The sequence below is a fragment of the Haliotis cracherodii genome, unplaced genomic scaffold (assembly GCF_022045235.1).
Source record: "Haliotis cracherodii isolate W230 unplaced genomic scaffold, xgHalCrac1.p SCAF_6, whole genome shotgun sequence".
In the NCBI taxonomy this organism is placed as follows: Eukaryota; Metazoa; Mollusca; class Gastropoda; order Lepetellida; family Haliotidae; genus Haliotis; species Haliotis cracherodii.
This window is the reverse complement of record NW_027266319.1, coordinates 58,448,695-58,461,003: the sequence shown is the minus strand read 5'-3', so window position 1 is coordinate 58,461,003 and position 12,309 is coordinate 58,448,695. Positions and strand designations below refer to the sequence as shown.

At 39.4% G+C, this 12,309-nt stretch overlaps 1 protein-coding gene across 1 annotated transcript; it reads left to right on the top strand.

Moving 5' to 3' along the window:
• Window positions 1–441: 441 nt before the first annotated feature.
• Window positions 442–12,112, top strand: LOC139446153 (low-density lipoprotein receptor-like). The gene is made up of 7 exons (XM_071227452.1): window positions 442–596; window positions 3,513–3,626; window positions 4,776–4,892; window positions 8,339–8,458; window positions 9,330–9,440; window positions 9,626–9,739; window positions 11,937–12,112. The coding sequence occupies exons 1-7, from the start codon at window positions 536–538 to the stop codon at window positions 12,092–12,094; spliced, it is 795 nt and encodes a 264-aa protein (XP_071083553.1). The 5' UTR covers window positions 442–535; the 3' UTR covers window positions 12,095–12,112.
• The last annotated feature ends 197 nt before the right edge of the window (window positions 12,113–12,309 follow it).

The following is a 12,309-nucleotide window of genomic DNA, read 5'->3' as shown; positions in this document are numbered from 1 at the left end:
CCGTTTCGCGTTTCACGTAACTTCAGTTTACATTAATTTTATTATTGTATATTTGTTTTAACTTCTGGACTCCATTTTTTGGGAATTGTTGTGAATTTTGCTTATGTGACTGAAATACGCTGTTAATTTTCAGATTACAGTATTCTACATGCTTCGTGTCAAAATGTAGTTTCTTCTAAAGAAAAAGAAGTCAAAGCCAAATGTAGACAGTTGCATGTATTACGAGATAAGCCAGGAAGTGTCATGCCAAGGGCACCTGTTTACCCTCACAGGTGTCATGCACACACGTCATGCACCTACTACCTGTAAGAAATTGAGAAAGCAATCCCATTTTACGAAAGCTATTTTAGATCGACTATCGCAAGGGTGTCATATTCATTGCTGGGACTCGATGAAGAGGTTCTACATGGTGACGCTGAAGTTGGTTGGGGATCCTTGTTGTTGAGGCTCATTCCAAGATTCGAACCTTGCGGCACTATAAAGAACTAATCAGACACATTTTCGCCTCATTTCGTTTCTCAGACGAATAGGAGTCATGTACAAAGTTGCTGTTCTCTTAGTATGCTTGGGCCTTGCCAGGGCCTTCATTTTTAACAGTGAGTATTGATAGTTTTGGGGAAAACATCCTCTCAATATATTTACATGAAAGATGTGTCAAATTAAATACATGTTTCATCTTGGACATTAAGAATGTAAATTACTCCTTTGTAAAGTTATTGACTCGATGATAGTCAAACGAAAAGATAGACTGAATACCTTTATTGATAAGCCGGTACTTTTTTATTAATTACAACCCTCCCACGAATGTGTATTTAAATCCAATTGCCACAAACTCCCTCTTTTCACCTGTTGGAAATATCATCCCTGGTGATTTCTCGATAATTGACAATGTTTGCATTCAATTTTGACTATAATTTTGATATAATAATTTATACTTTCGAGTCTATGACAAAAAATGGGCAAAACTAGAGATTAAATGTATTCGTTACGTATTTAATTAAAGGAGGCACAAACTAGGTACAAATAATACTGACGTTAGTAAATACAGTTATTACAAGTATAGCTGAATTGCATTAGAAATTTACCAACTGACAAAGTAGAAAATACCATCATTTGTAAGCAATTTTATATGAACTGTCGATCTATACAAGGATGGGATGGGATGTGTACAAATCCAACCTACAAAGTCAGACCTATGTATAAAAAGGACAAATATGACAACTTCTATCCGTGAAGATCGGGGTAAAGAGTTGGTCTTCAGCAACCCATGCCTGCCGTAAGAGGCGACTAACGTCATCGTATCCCAATTTGCTCATAATGTCAATCACTGGATTGTCTGCTCCAGACTCGTTTATTTACAGACCGCCGTCATATAGCTGGAATATTGCTGAGTGCATCTTCCCGAGGCCAGACAGTTAACTGACTTTAAAAGTCCAGTTTCCACCCTTGCTGAACTAGGCTTGAATAACTGGGCTCGATCGAAGCGCCACCAGTAGCTATTGCCAGTTATGTCCATTCTAAGCCTCCCCTATGGACCAATCAGATTTCACCTCTCGTATCACTTGCGTTTGCTTCACAGAAAATGGTGGCGCCCGGTCAGGACGATCTGATAGATAAACATGTAACTCCATAATACCAGACTATTTCGGCAAGGGTGGAAACTGGACTTTTTATAGTCTGTAAACTCTCTTGCCTCCGGAAGATGTGCTGAGTGCGGCGTTAAACAACATACAAAACAAACAAACTGAAATATGGAATTGCATCAGACGTAGTTCTGATCATTGATGTGTCACATTTGGAAGTGTCCTTCACACGTCTTCCATGACAGAGTTTGAAGTTCTTCCTGGGGCCCTAAATGCTTAGACCCTGATTGAGCAAGACTCGTATGAGGCTCTTTGAAATCTTCGAAGAAATAGCATGCTCGATTATGCCTCAAAGTATGTGAAATGTAGACACCACTTACTGGAACTGTTTATTAATGCTCGACATCATGGGACAGTTGAAGGTCCGGGGTAGAGTAGGTCTTCAGCCACCCATGCTTGCCGTAAAATGCGACTATGCTTGTCAGTAAGAGGCGACTAACGGGATCGGTTGGTCAGGCTCGCTGGCGTGGTTGATGCATACCATCAATATTGCTCGACATAATGGGAAAGTTGACTTTTGGAATGTCTAAGTTATCCCTGTTTTCCATCATTCTTTGGTTTGAATTTGTCTCTCCGTATGTCAATCGGTATGCATTAACCTAAATATGAAACAGATGAGGCGGTGTCACTGGTCTCTTTTTAGTCATAGCTCATGACGGTGAATCGGTGGAAGGGAGGTGGCTATTGGTCCATTATGATAATATATAATACGTATTTGTATAGCGCCTGATAGTTTCAACTGAAAGGTCCCCAGAGGCGCTTTTATAAAACCTGACGGAGACATGCTCTGGATTTTGATTTTCAATGTAGAGTAATGATGAATCACAATTAACACCTTGAGTCCTGTTAGTCAAATGCCTTTCGGAGAAGAGGAGCCTCCAAAATAATTCAACTGACTCTGCGTGCCTCAGTCCAACTGAGATAGAAGTCCAAATACCGTTCGAGTTCTCTTTGGTGTTTGGCAGTATTAGTCGTCGGTGAAGCTCTGATCTTGATGGTAGGTGACAAACTGTCATTGATCATGAGCATGTCTGTGTTAGAATCTTGAAGTTGATCCTGCCTTTGACTGGCAGCCAATGAAGTTGTTTTAGCATCAGTGTGATCAATAAGCCTGAAGTTTAAATTAAATGTCTTGGCCAAATTCACGTGTTTTGATTTATCACAATCCGAGCATAAAGTCTGATTCATGTGCATAGATGTGATGGATGGGAGCCCCACCCCACCCCGAAGCTGATCTGTGTCTCTTCGCACACTAATTGGATTGTTTCCATTGCCGACAAGTTTAACCTCAAATTCAGATATCAGTAAATAAATGACCTAATCTTTTTTAACAACACCAAGATAAATAGAGGATATTTCATGTGTCGAGTTTCTCTCATTGAGTAGCCAGGGTTGAAAATATCTCCTTCCCCCAGTCACGAGATGAGAGAAACATGATATTTCACTCGACACATGGAATATCCTATTTATTATATACTTTTTGTGTAGTTGGCTACCGGGCAATTAAATTATTTCATTACAAATGTAAAACCTTGAAAAAATATGAAAAATAGTCACAAAAAACAATTAGGGTCGCGTAAAATCTGTATCATACATAAAGATATGATTATATACAAAATCAACTTAAACAGAAAAAAATATTCTTGAAAACTTTAACACCGGTGTTTGAAGTGAAATAATACACGCTGGTCAAATAACCAAAATGGGGCTTTGCAAAATGTCTGACAATGTCCCAACAATGTTTCACGTCTTTAAAGTCAAACTTGTATGAAGCTGTTGGGTGTGATAAGGCTGTACAGACATTGTTAAATAATGCCCCCTTATATTGTGACTTATCTACCCACCCACCTTACCATCTGTTTGTTCAAGATGCTGACTGTTCTGCCCGCGAATTCAAATGCCGTGATGGCAAATGCGTGGACAAAGACTACACGTGCGACACCGAAAACGACTGCACTGACGGCTCCGATGAGATAAACTGTGGTATGTATGAGTATCTGTGCTCCCAACGGATGAACATGGGGTAATGACATAGATTGTTGTATGCTTGTCCTGCGTCCGTTATCATACGACTTCTTCTTAGGAATAAAGCACAGAACAATGAAATTGAGATTTGTTCATGTCAAGAACATAGAAAGTAGCTGGGGCAATATGGCTAAAACATGGGATGATGTCCGGTTGCTCAACAGGACACAGCGTTTCCTGGAAATATTACATTGTAAAAGGTATCTAGAAATCTCAACCATTGATAGGATTTGTAAGAGAAAATGTGAAATTATAATGAGTTCATATCAAGAACAGAAAGACCAAGTCAGTTCACATCCGACTTCCACCCTGAGACAGCTGGGGAGATTGTGCCCGAAACATGGGATGATGATCTAGCTCCTTAACAGGACGTGGATTTCTTCTTCTTCCATTTTGATTTTAAAATCGAAAAATTAAATTGGAAAAAAATCTAGGAATCTAAAACATTTATAGGATTTGTTACAGAAAAAAGTGAAATTAAGATGAATTAATGAAAAGAAATGCATCAGGTATTGAAAATTTGACAGCCTTTAAGGGTCGTCTTTACAGAAACCAAAATGCTCCAGTGTAGGACTATAATGTGACTTGGATTTGTTCCTACCTGGGGATTAACGTAAAACTCTCCTTACTTGATGTCTGAAGAACACTTTGATTGTTTTGGATGAGCAACAGTGCCTTGACACCATATTCTCATAAGGGAATATGTTGCCAGTATTTACAGCAGACACGAATGAAAGGGCCTTGAACTTCTGACAATGTCCCAACAATGTTTCACGTCTTTAAAGTCAAACTTTCTCAGCTGTCGGTGTCTGCTGCTGAGTTAGACATCTATGTACCTCTACATATTCATCGCTCAAGGTACCCGGGAAGATCCTGGGTAGCAACCCATGCTTGCCGGAAAAGGTGATTATGCATGTCCTAGTATCCCAGTTACGTAGATCGATGCTCATGATATTAATCACCGGATTGACAGGTCCATACTCGATTATTTACAGACCGCTGTCGTATTGCTGAGTGCAGCGTTAAACAACAAACAAACAAACATTGCTCGACGACACGTTGAAAAAAAGGTCACAATAAATGTATGTCATCGTCATCATTTTGTAGCCACCGACTGTTCCGGCGATCATCAGTTCAAGTGCAAGTCGGGGAAGTGTATCACACACGAGTATTTCTGCGACGGCGATGACGACTGTGGCGACGGCTCTGACGAGGAAGACTGTGGTAAGAACAATGACACTTAACATTTGCAATCGAAACAAAGGAATGATACTGCTTCATATGTAAGACCATAGATCATTAAGTTTTTTATCCGTTCAAGGTTTGGGAGAGACTTGACGTGTCTATATTAAAGATTCAAGGGTTAGACGTGTTAAGGATTCTCCTATTGCGTACCGGAAGTCCGTAGGGATTCCGGGGCAGAATACGTCTAACGTCAGAATTACCAATGATGTCATGAAAGCCCAGATTCCGACTATATCATGAGCAATGGCTTGTGAATCACTATCAAATAGTGACGATACCAGTGTTGTTTTTGAGGAATGGTCTCACCAGTCACAAACACATGCAGAGTCAAGTCACGTCTTTACCTGAGAAAACAAGGGAAGTTATTGTTCCGTATAGCTGGAATATTGTTGAGTGCGGCGTAAAACACCAACAAACATAAACATTTACTACAGTCCGTTTGACTCCAAATGAGAACGATGAATTGCAAAATAACTCGAAATCCAGAAAAGTGTATGAAACATCAATACGGTACTTGACCATGAATACCCTGTACCCAACAAAATCTGAATTTTGTTTATTTTAAGACCCATGACGGATGAAATTCTTTAAGAAACTATCATGTAATTTTGTATAGAAATGTGTACATGACACGTAAGGGGGACAAACCGTGGAAGGAACAGCGCAAGCATGGTCTGCACGTGCTACACAGTGACCGTGTTCATTCAATGACAAGATGCGCTACTCATCAGATGTTAAACAGTTGATGTTGAATGTGTATGATTTCTTTAGAAGTGAAGCAGAAAGAGCAATGCCTTTTCATGCAATTAATAAATTCTTGAAACGAGCTTCAAAAGCTCTTGGTATGTCCCCTCAGAAACTGAAAAATGTTGTTAGTCGACCAGATACAAATAGTCAGGCCAAGGAGGTAGGGAACATGTCAAAACCACGCAAGGTTGATAAATTAGACAGTTTTCAGAGGGATCAAGTCAGACGTGCATTTGTTAAACTGCACTCAGAAAATAAGTACCTGTCCCTGAAAAAACACCTTGAAACTGACCATGATTTACGTTTTACAAAGTACAAACTATGGCAGCTGTTGCATACATTTGGTTACAAATACAAAAAGATAACTGGAGAAAATAGGGCTGTATTGTGTGAACGGTCTGACATTGTTCGTCTCCGAAATCATTACCTTCGTACCATCAAGCAGAAACGTGAAGAAGGATATGAACCCGTCTTCTTAGATGAGACATGGGTAAATGCGTCACGCCACACAGCCAGCAGTCAGTGGGTACCCAGTGGTGACTGTAAGGAGTCTGGTAGAAAGTTGCCAATGGGAAAGGGTGAAAGACTCATGGTTCTCCATGCTGGTTCTGCTAGTCAGGGTTTTCTCTGGGCGAAAGATAAATTAGTTACTGCTTTGCCTACCAAGTCTCTCATTGTCATGGACAATGCACCGTATCATAGTGTGCAGGATCCAGAAAGCAAGACTCCAACCTCTGATAACCGTAAAGGAGACATGGGTACTTGGCTGCAACGGAGGAACATTACCTTTCCTTCTCGAGCGACGAAACCACAGCTCTATGAAATCATCAAAACTATGAAACCTGACCCCGTGTATAAAGTTGACAGTTACATCAAGGTTCAGGGTCACGCTGTCTTACGACTGCCACCTTATCACTGCGACCTGAATCCAATCGAGTTGGTATGGGGCATCGTCAAGGGTGACGTTGGACGATCGAACACAACGTTCAAATTACGAGACGTTGAACAACTCGTAAAGGAATCCCCTGGTAGGGTAACAGTAGAAACATGGAGGCGTTGTGTGACCACAGTCGTTGACGAGATAGAGCCACGTTATTGGTCACGAGATGGACTACGGCCAGCAACAGTCCAACCTATAATAGTGGCAGTCGGTTCAGGAACCAGCAGTTCCGACGACGAGATCTATGGCATGAGCGAGTCAGATTGCGACTGAAATTATCATGAGACGGCCCCCCTACGTGTCATGTACACATTTCTATACAAAATTACATGATAGTTTCTTCAAGAACTTCATCCGTCATGGGTCTTAAAATAAACAAAATTCAGATTTTGTTGGGTACAGAGTATTCATGGTCAAGTACCGTATTGATGTTTCATACACTTTTCTGGATATCGAGTTATTTTGCAATTCATCGTTCTCATTTGGAGTCAAAAGGACTGTAGGTGAGAATGTTGTATCCCCGATGAAACACCACTTCTGTGCAAGAGTCGTATGACGCTGATTGAAAACTTAGTGGAAAGAACTTGCTCGCTTGTTCCCATAAGTTGTGAAATGTAGACATAAAAAACTAGAATTGCTGAAACATGCACGAAAAAACGGGACAATTCAGTATTGGAAAGTTGAAGTCATTTTCCTCATAGATAGTTTTTGTCACTCTGAGAAGCTTTATGCATAGATCTAAATATGAAACAGATTCGGAGGTTTAAACGGATAAATAAGAGGAATGGAATCGGCTACTTGACATTATTGTACGATATCAGATCATCGATATACTTGAAGCTTAAGTTAAACTTCTAAGACAAATTCACTTATTTTGACTCCGAGATGAAATTCCGATTCATATGCAAAGACAAATTAGCAAGATAGGTCCTCTTCTCTCTCTCTCTGACCCTAGAGTAAAATTCAAACAGGAGTCCAACTCAATTCAGAATGATTTGGCCAGCCCAGATGGCCTCAGCTCTTGGGACTGTCAAAATCTGCAGGTCTCAAAAGCGAGATTGTGGGTGACCCATACTAACACATCTGGAATCCTCTCTTCCTTGTCTAAACTGCAAGAATGTCAGCTGTGGGAGCTCCTTATTACACAATATATTGGGTTCAGGCTTTAGGATGGGGGACCGTTCCTGTATTTGACATTCACAGATATAAGGAAGATCATTTATGTATGTCAGCTTCTTTATTGTGAGAAACCTGATAATAATAACCTGATGAAGCTGTTAGTATGTACTCCAAAACATTGTGCTCCTCATAATAAAGCAGTTGACATCCATAAATTCTCTCCCACTAAATGCCTTTCAAAGACTTTATTCACAGATATATGGAATCCAGTATGGTATAAATGGCAATTCTGTGTCTGCTGGAATATTGTCTGGAGATTAGATATTTTTTATCTACAGTTGCAAAACCAGATTTAAAAAAAATGAAACTGAGCTGAGTACTTTTTATAGGTAAAACACCCTGCAACAATGCAATTTCTGTGGCAGACAGTTTTTTCCCCCAGTCTGCAGCATAATCATTTTCTCAAGAATTTTCTAGGACAAAATTCTTTTTTTCCAATGAATTCCCATTGTGGAATGGTGAACATGTCGGAACGAAATGCCTCAGCGTTATGTAGTTGTTCTTCTGATATAACGTTTGGCATAAAAGCATACCAATATTTAAATGCATGATATGACAGGTAAAAAGAAGTGCGACCAGTATGAGTTTCACTGTGTGTCTGATGGCATCTGCGTCGACGACACGTACTACTGTGATGGGTTCAAAGACTGTACCGACGGCTCAGATGAGGCCAACTGCAGTAAGTGTATTATATATAAAAACAACGAAGAACAAAGCGTTATTTATTTCACGATAAAACATTGTTCTTTCGTGTAGTCATTTCTGAAGATTCGAATATGCGCTTGCAACTTGATGACGTCATGTTTTGAACGATTTATTTTTGAGAGGGAAGTGTCTAGTAAGTTGTTCCCCATAGATGTAGGTAGCCTACGCAGACAAACGCAATGGCCAAACAACTGCTTCCAAAAGCGGCAGAGATATGACAATTGGTGTTGGGGTAAAAGGTACAGATGATCAATGTGAGGATTGTGAGGAAATGCGGGAAATAAGAAACTTAACCCACCTGTTCGTAAAATGGACATGTCCTACATTTCTGTGGTCGGAGTCATCATTACTGAAATTTGGGTAAATATTTATAAAGCTTGTACATTTTGTCAACAACCTCACAGAGGCCGACATAATGCACACTGCAAGAAGGGGCGCAGCCCGGGGTGTTTATTCTCCCTGCAGCATTTCATTGTACGATAAACAACGATCACAAGTCGTTTATTTCTTAAATCTATGACACAAAAACCAGGGTTTGGTTTATTTGAAAGTGAAGAAGTAGAAAATAATAGTTATATTTATTTAAACTGCATAAATGTGCTGATATAATTCTAAATATGTTTCTAAAAAATAAAATATTGCTGTTCGAAAATGAAAACTGGCAGCGGTTTCATAGGGGCCGCTATTTGCCATATCTTTCAAAACCTCTAACATGTGCCTATTGATTAATGGTTAATTTTGATCAATAAAAGTATATGTATTCTGTAAGGAAGGTATAAACTTTAAACAATATGTATATTCATTACTTTTAGCTTAATATATACACAGCATCTCTTGATTTGCAGCCTCGTGCCTTGACGACCAATTACGGTGTACTTCCGGTTTATGTATCGACTTGCAATGGAAGTGTGACGGCGACAATGACTGCAGCGACGGTTCAGATGAACATGACTGCGGTACGTCCTTCTCTGTTTTACACGTGACCTTTGTTCGGGATAAGTGTCAGTCTGAGCAAGTTTGATTCAAGTGATTTGTTTTTACTGCACTGGCCATATATAAATATACATGTATAAACACCAGACTGCGTCAACCTAACCGAGTTGTCCGGCTGCTGACGTTGAACGTCTTCAATTTGTTCCAGGAACCTGCTCAGCCACCCAATTCGCCTGCGCCAACGGCAGGTGCATTCAGAAGAGCTGGGTGTGTGACGGCGACAATGACTGTGACGACTTCTCCGACGAGAAGGGCAGTTGTGGTAAGTGTATATCGGAGGTTTTACGTTTTTGGTGATGGTCAAACTATTCAAACTGAAACATTTCGTTTTTAAATTGGATTTTCGTTTTATGAACACTAGAAACATGTGCAGTTTGAGCTCAGTCGGTGTCCGACCAGTGTTGTTATGATCGTGTGATCACATAGCTGTCCGTTTGGCTGAAAAGATGTCACATTTCTGGGAAGTTTAGATATGTCCAAATGTTTTTGGATTGTGTCTCCGCTTATTGGTACTACATTCGGATTTTTTCCTGAAAAGAGACACTCAAGGTTTGGTCTTTGTTGCTGAGATTTACATATTTTTTTGACAAAGAAAAGAAAGAAACAACAAGTAAGTTTGATAGATATTGCTTATCCTCGACAAAGTTGTGAACTTTATTCTGAACAAACAATAATGTATTGTAATATAATTATATCCACTACCTCAAACATCCAGTGTTTCTTGTGTACATGACCAGAGGACACATATGGCCTTAGTCAAAATAAAAGTTAGTCTGTCTGTCTGTCTGAATTTACAATGGTAAAGTACTAAATTGAATTAGTTAAAATATTGTTACAAGACATCCAAGGAAGTGTTTTTACATGCTATTACTCTATGACCAACAGGGACAGACTAACTGGGCATCTTCAGTGTAAAGAAGCGTTATAACATGCTATTACTCCCTGATCAACAGGGACAGACTAACTGGGCATCTTCAGTGTAAAGAAGCGTTATAAAATGCTATTACTCTATGACCAACAGGGACAGACTAACTGGGCATCTTCAGTGTAAAGAAGCATCATAACATGCTATTACTCTATGACCAACAGGGACAGACTAACTGGGCATCTTCAGTGTAAAGAAGCGTTATAACATGCTATTACTCTATGACCAACAGGGACAGACTAACTGGGCATCTTCAGTGTAAAGAAGCGTTATAACATGCTATTACTCCCTGACCAACAGGGACAGACTAACTGGGCATCTTCAGTGTAAAGAAAAGTTATTACATGCTATTACTCATTGATCAACAAGGACAGACTAACTGGGCATCTTCAGTGTAAAGAAATGTTATTACATGCTATTTCTCTATGACCAATAGGGACAGACTTACTGGGCATCTTCAGTGTAAAGACTTGCTATAACATGCTATTACTCTATGACCAACAGGGACAGACTAACTGGGCATCTTCAGTGTAAAGAAAAGTTATTACATGCTATTACTCATTGATCAACAAGGACAGACTAACTGAGCATCTTCTGTTAAGCCACAGCTTTATTCATGTGGTTATGGTAATACTAGTATATGGACAAAACAGGACACCTATATACCAGATTATTCATAGATGCTTTTACTCGGACCCTGAAAGATATGTACATTCAATATTGGCATCGTTCCCTATCATTATCAAATACATCATCATCAACTTATTTGTTGAGAGCAAAACGTATTTAATCTAACACAATAACATTTCCATTTGCACTTGCAAGATTTAGATGTAGCTCAAACGAAGGGTTTATCGAGACGGGAAGAGAACACAGAAGTTGTCAATGATTTAAACGCGGTAGAAAATTAATACCACTTCTTACAAATATGTCCGTTGTATGCTCAATTCAGAACACAGTTCTTTCATAAATATTATATTCTTTTTCCTAGCTTACAGAAGTTTGTTTCGTTAACGTCAAGTAACAATGTAGTAATGAAACACTGTTCATATTACATTCTATGAACCTAAGAAGTTGCAAATATGTTACCTTATAAATGTATATACACCCATTACTATATAACATGTACTATAGGCCTATGGCCTCTCAGTTTTATGAATTAACACATTTACTTAAAATGGTTTTTAATATAACATTTGTGAGACCTTTAACAAGAAAATTACAGTATGGATTCTTTCCAATTTTAGGGAACAGTTTCCATACTAAAAGAAGAGGTGCAGTTTTTGAGCTTAGAATATGTTTTTTACTTCAACATTTGTGCGACCTATAACTTTAAAACTACTTCATGGATTCTTTTCCACTTGGGAGTCCAGTTTCTATACCAATGGGAGAGGTGCAGTGCAAAGTTTGATTTCGATAAAAGAATTTTCTGAGAACATATTGCCTTTGTCATGTTTTGAAGTTAGAAATATGTTGGAGTCGAAGTCGGGATATGAGTGAGCCCTAGTGAGCACTTTCTGTCTTGTTGTTACAGGAACCATTGCTCCAAACGAGTGTCGCGACATGCTGATTGGTCGTGACTGTGCCCTGATGAACGAGACTCACAACCCCATTTGTCTGGACAAGGAGGACGGTGTGCACTACTGCAGGAAGTACTGTAACCTGTGTGGACCTGGACAGCCTGTTGGTTAAATAAAGATCTCAACACAACACTAGTGCTTGTATATACTCAACAGTGAGCGTGACAACTTAGTAAGTCCGGTATATCCCAGATGAAAGCCACGGACACGAGTATGGTGCTGACAACGGCAGAATGATCATGACGATTTTGGGATTCGAACTCTATATCGTTTGATTTTTTGAAGACTTAGTTAAGCAACTCTGCACAACTACTTTCAGGGCTCTAG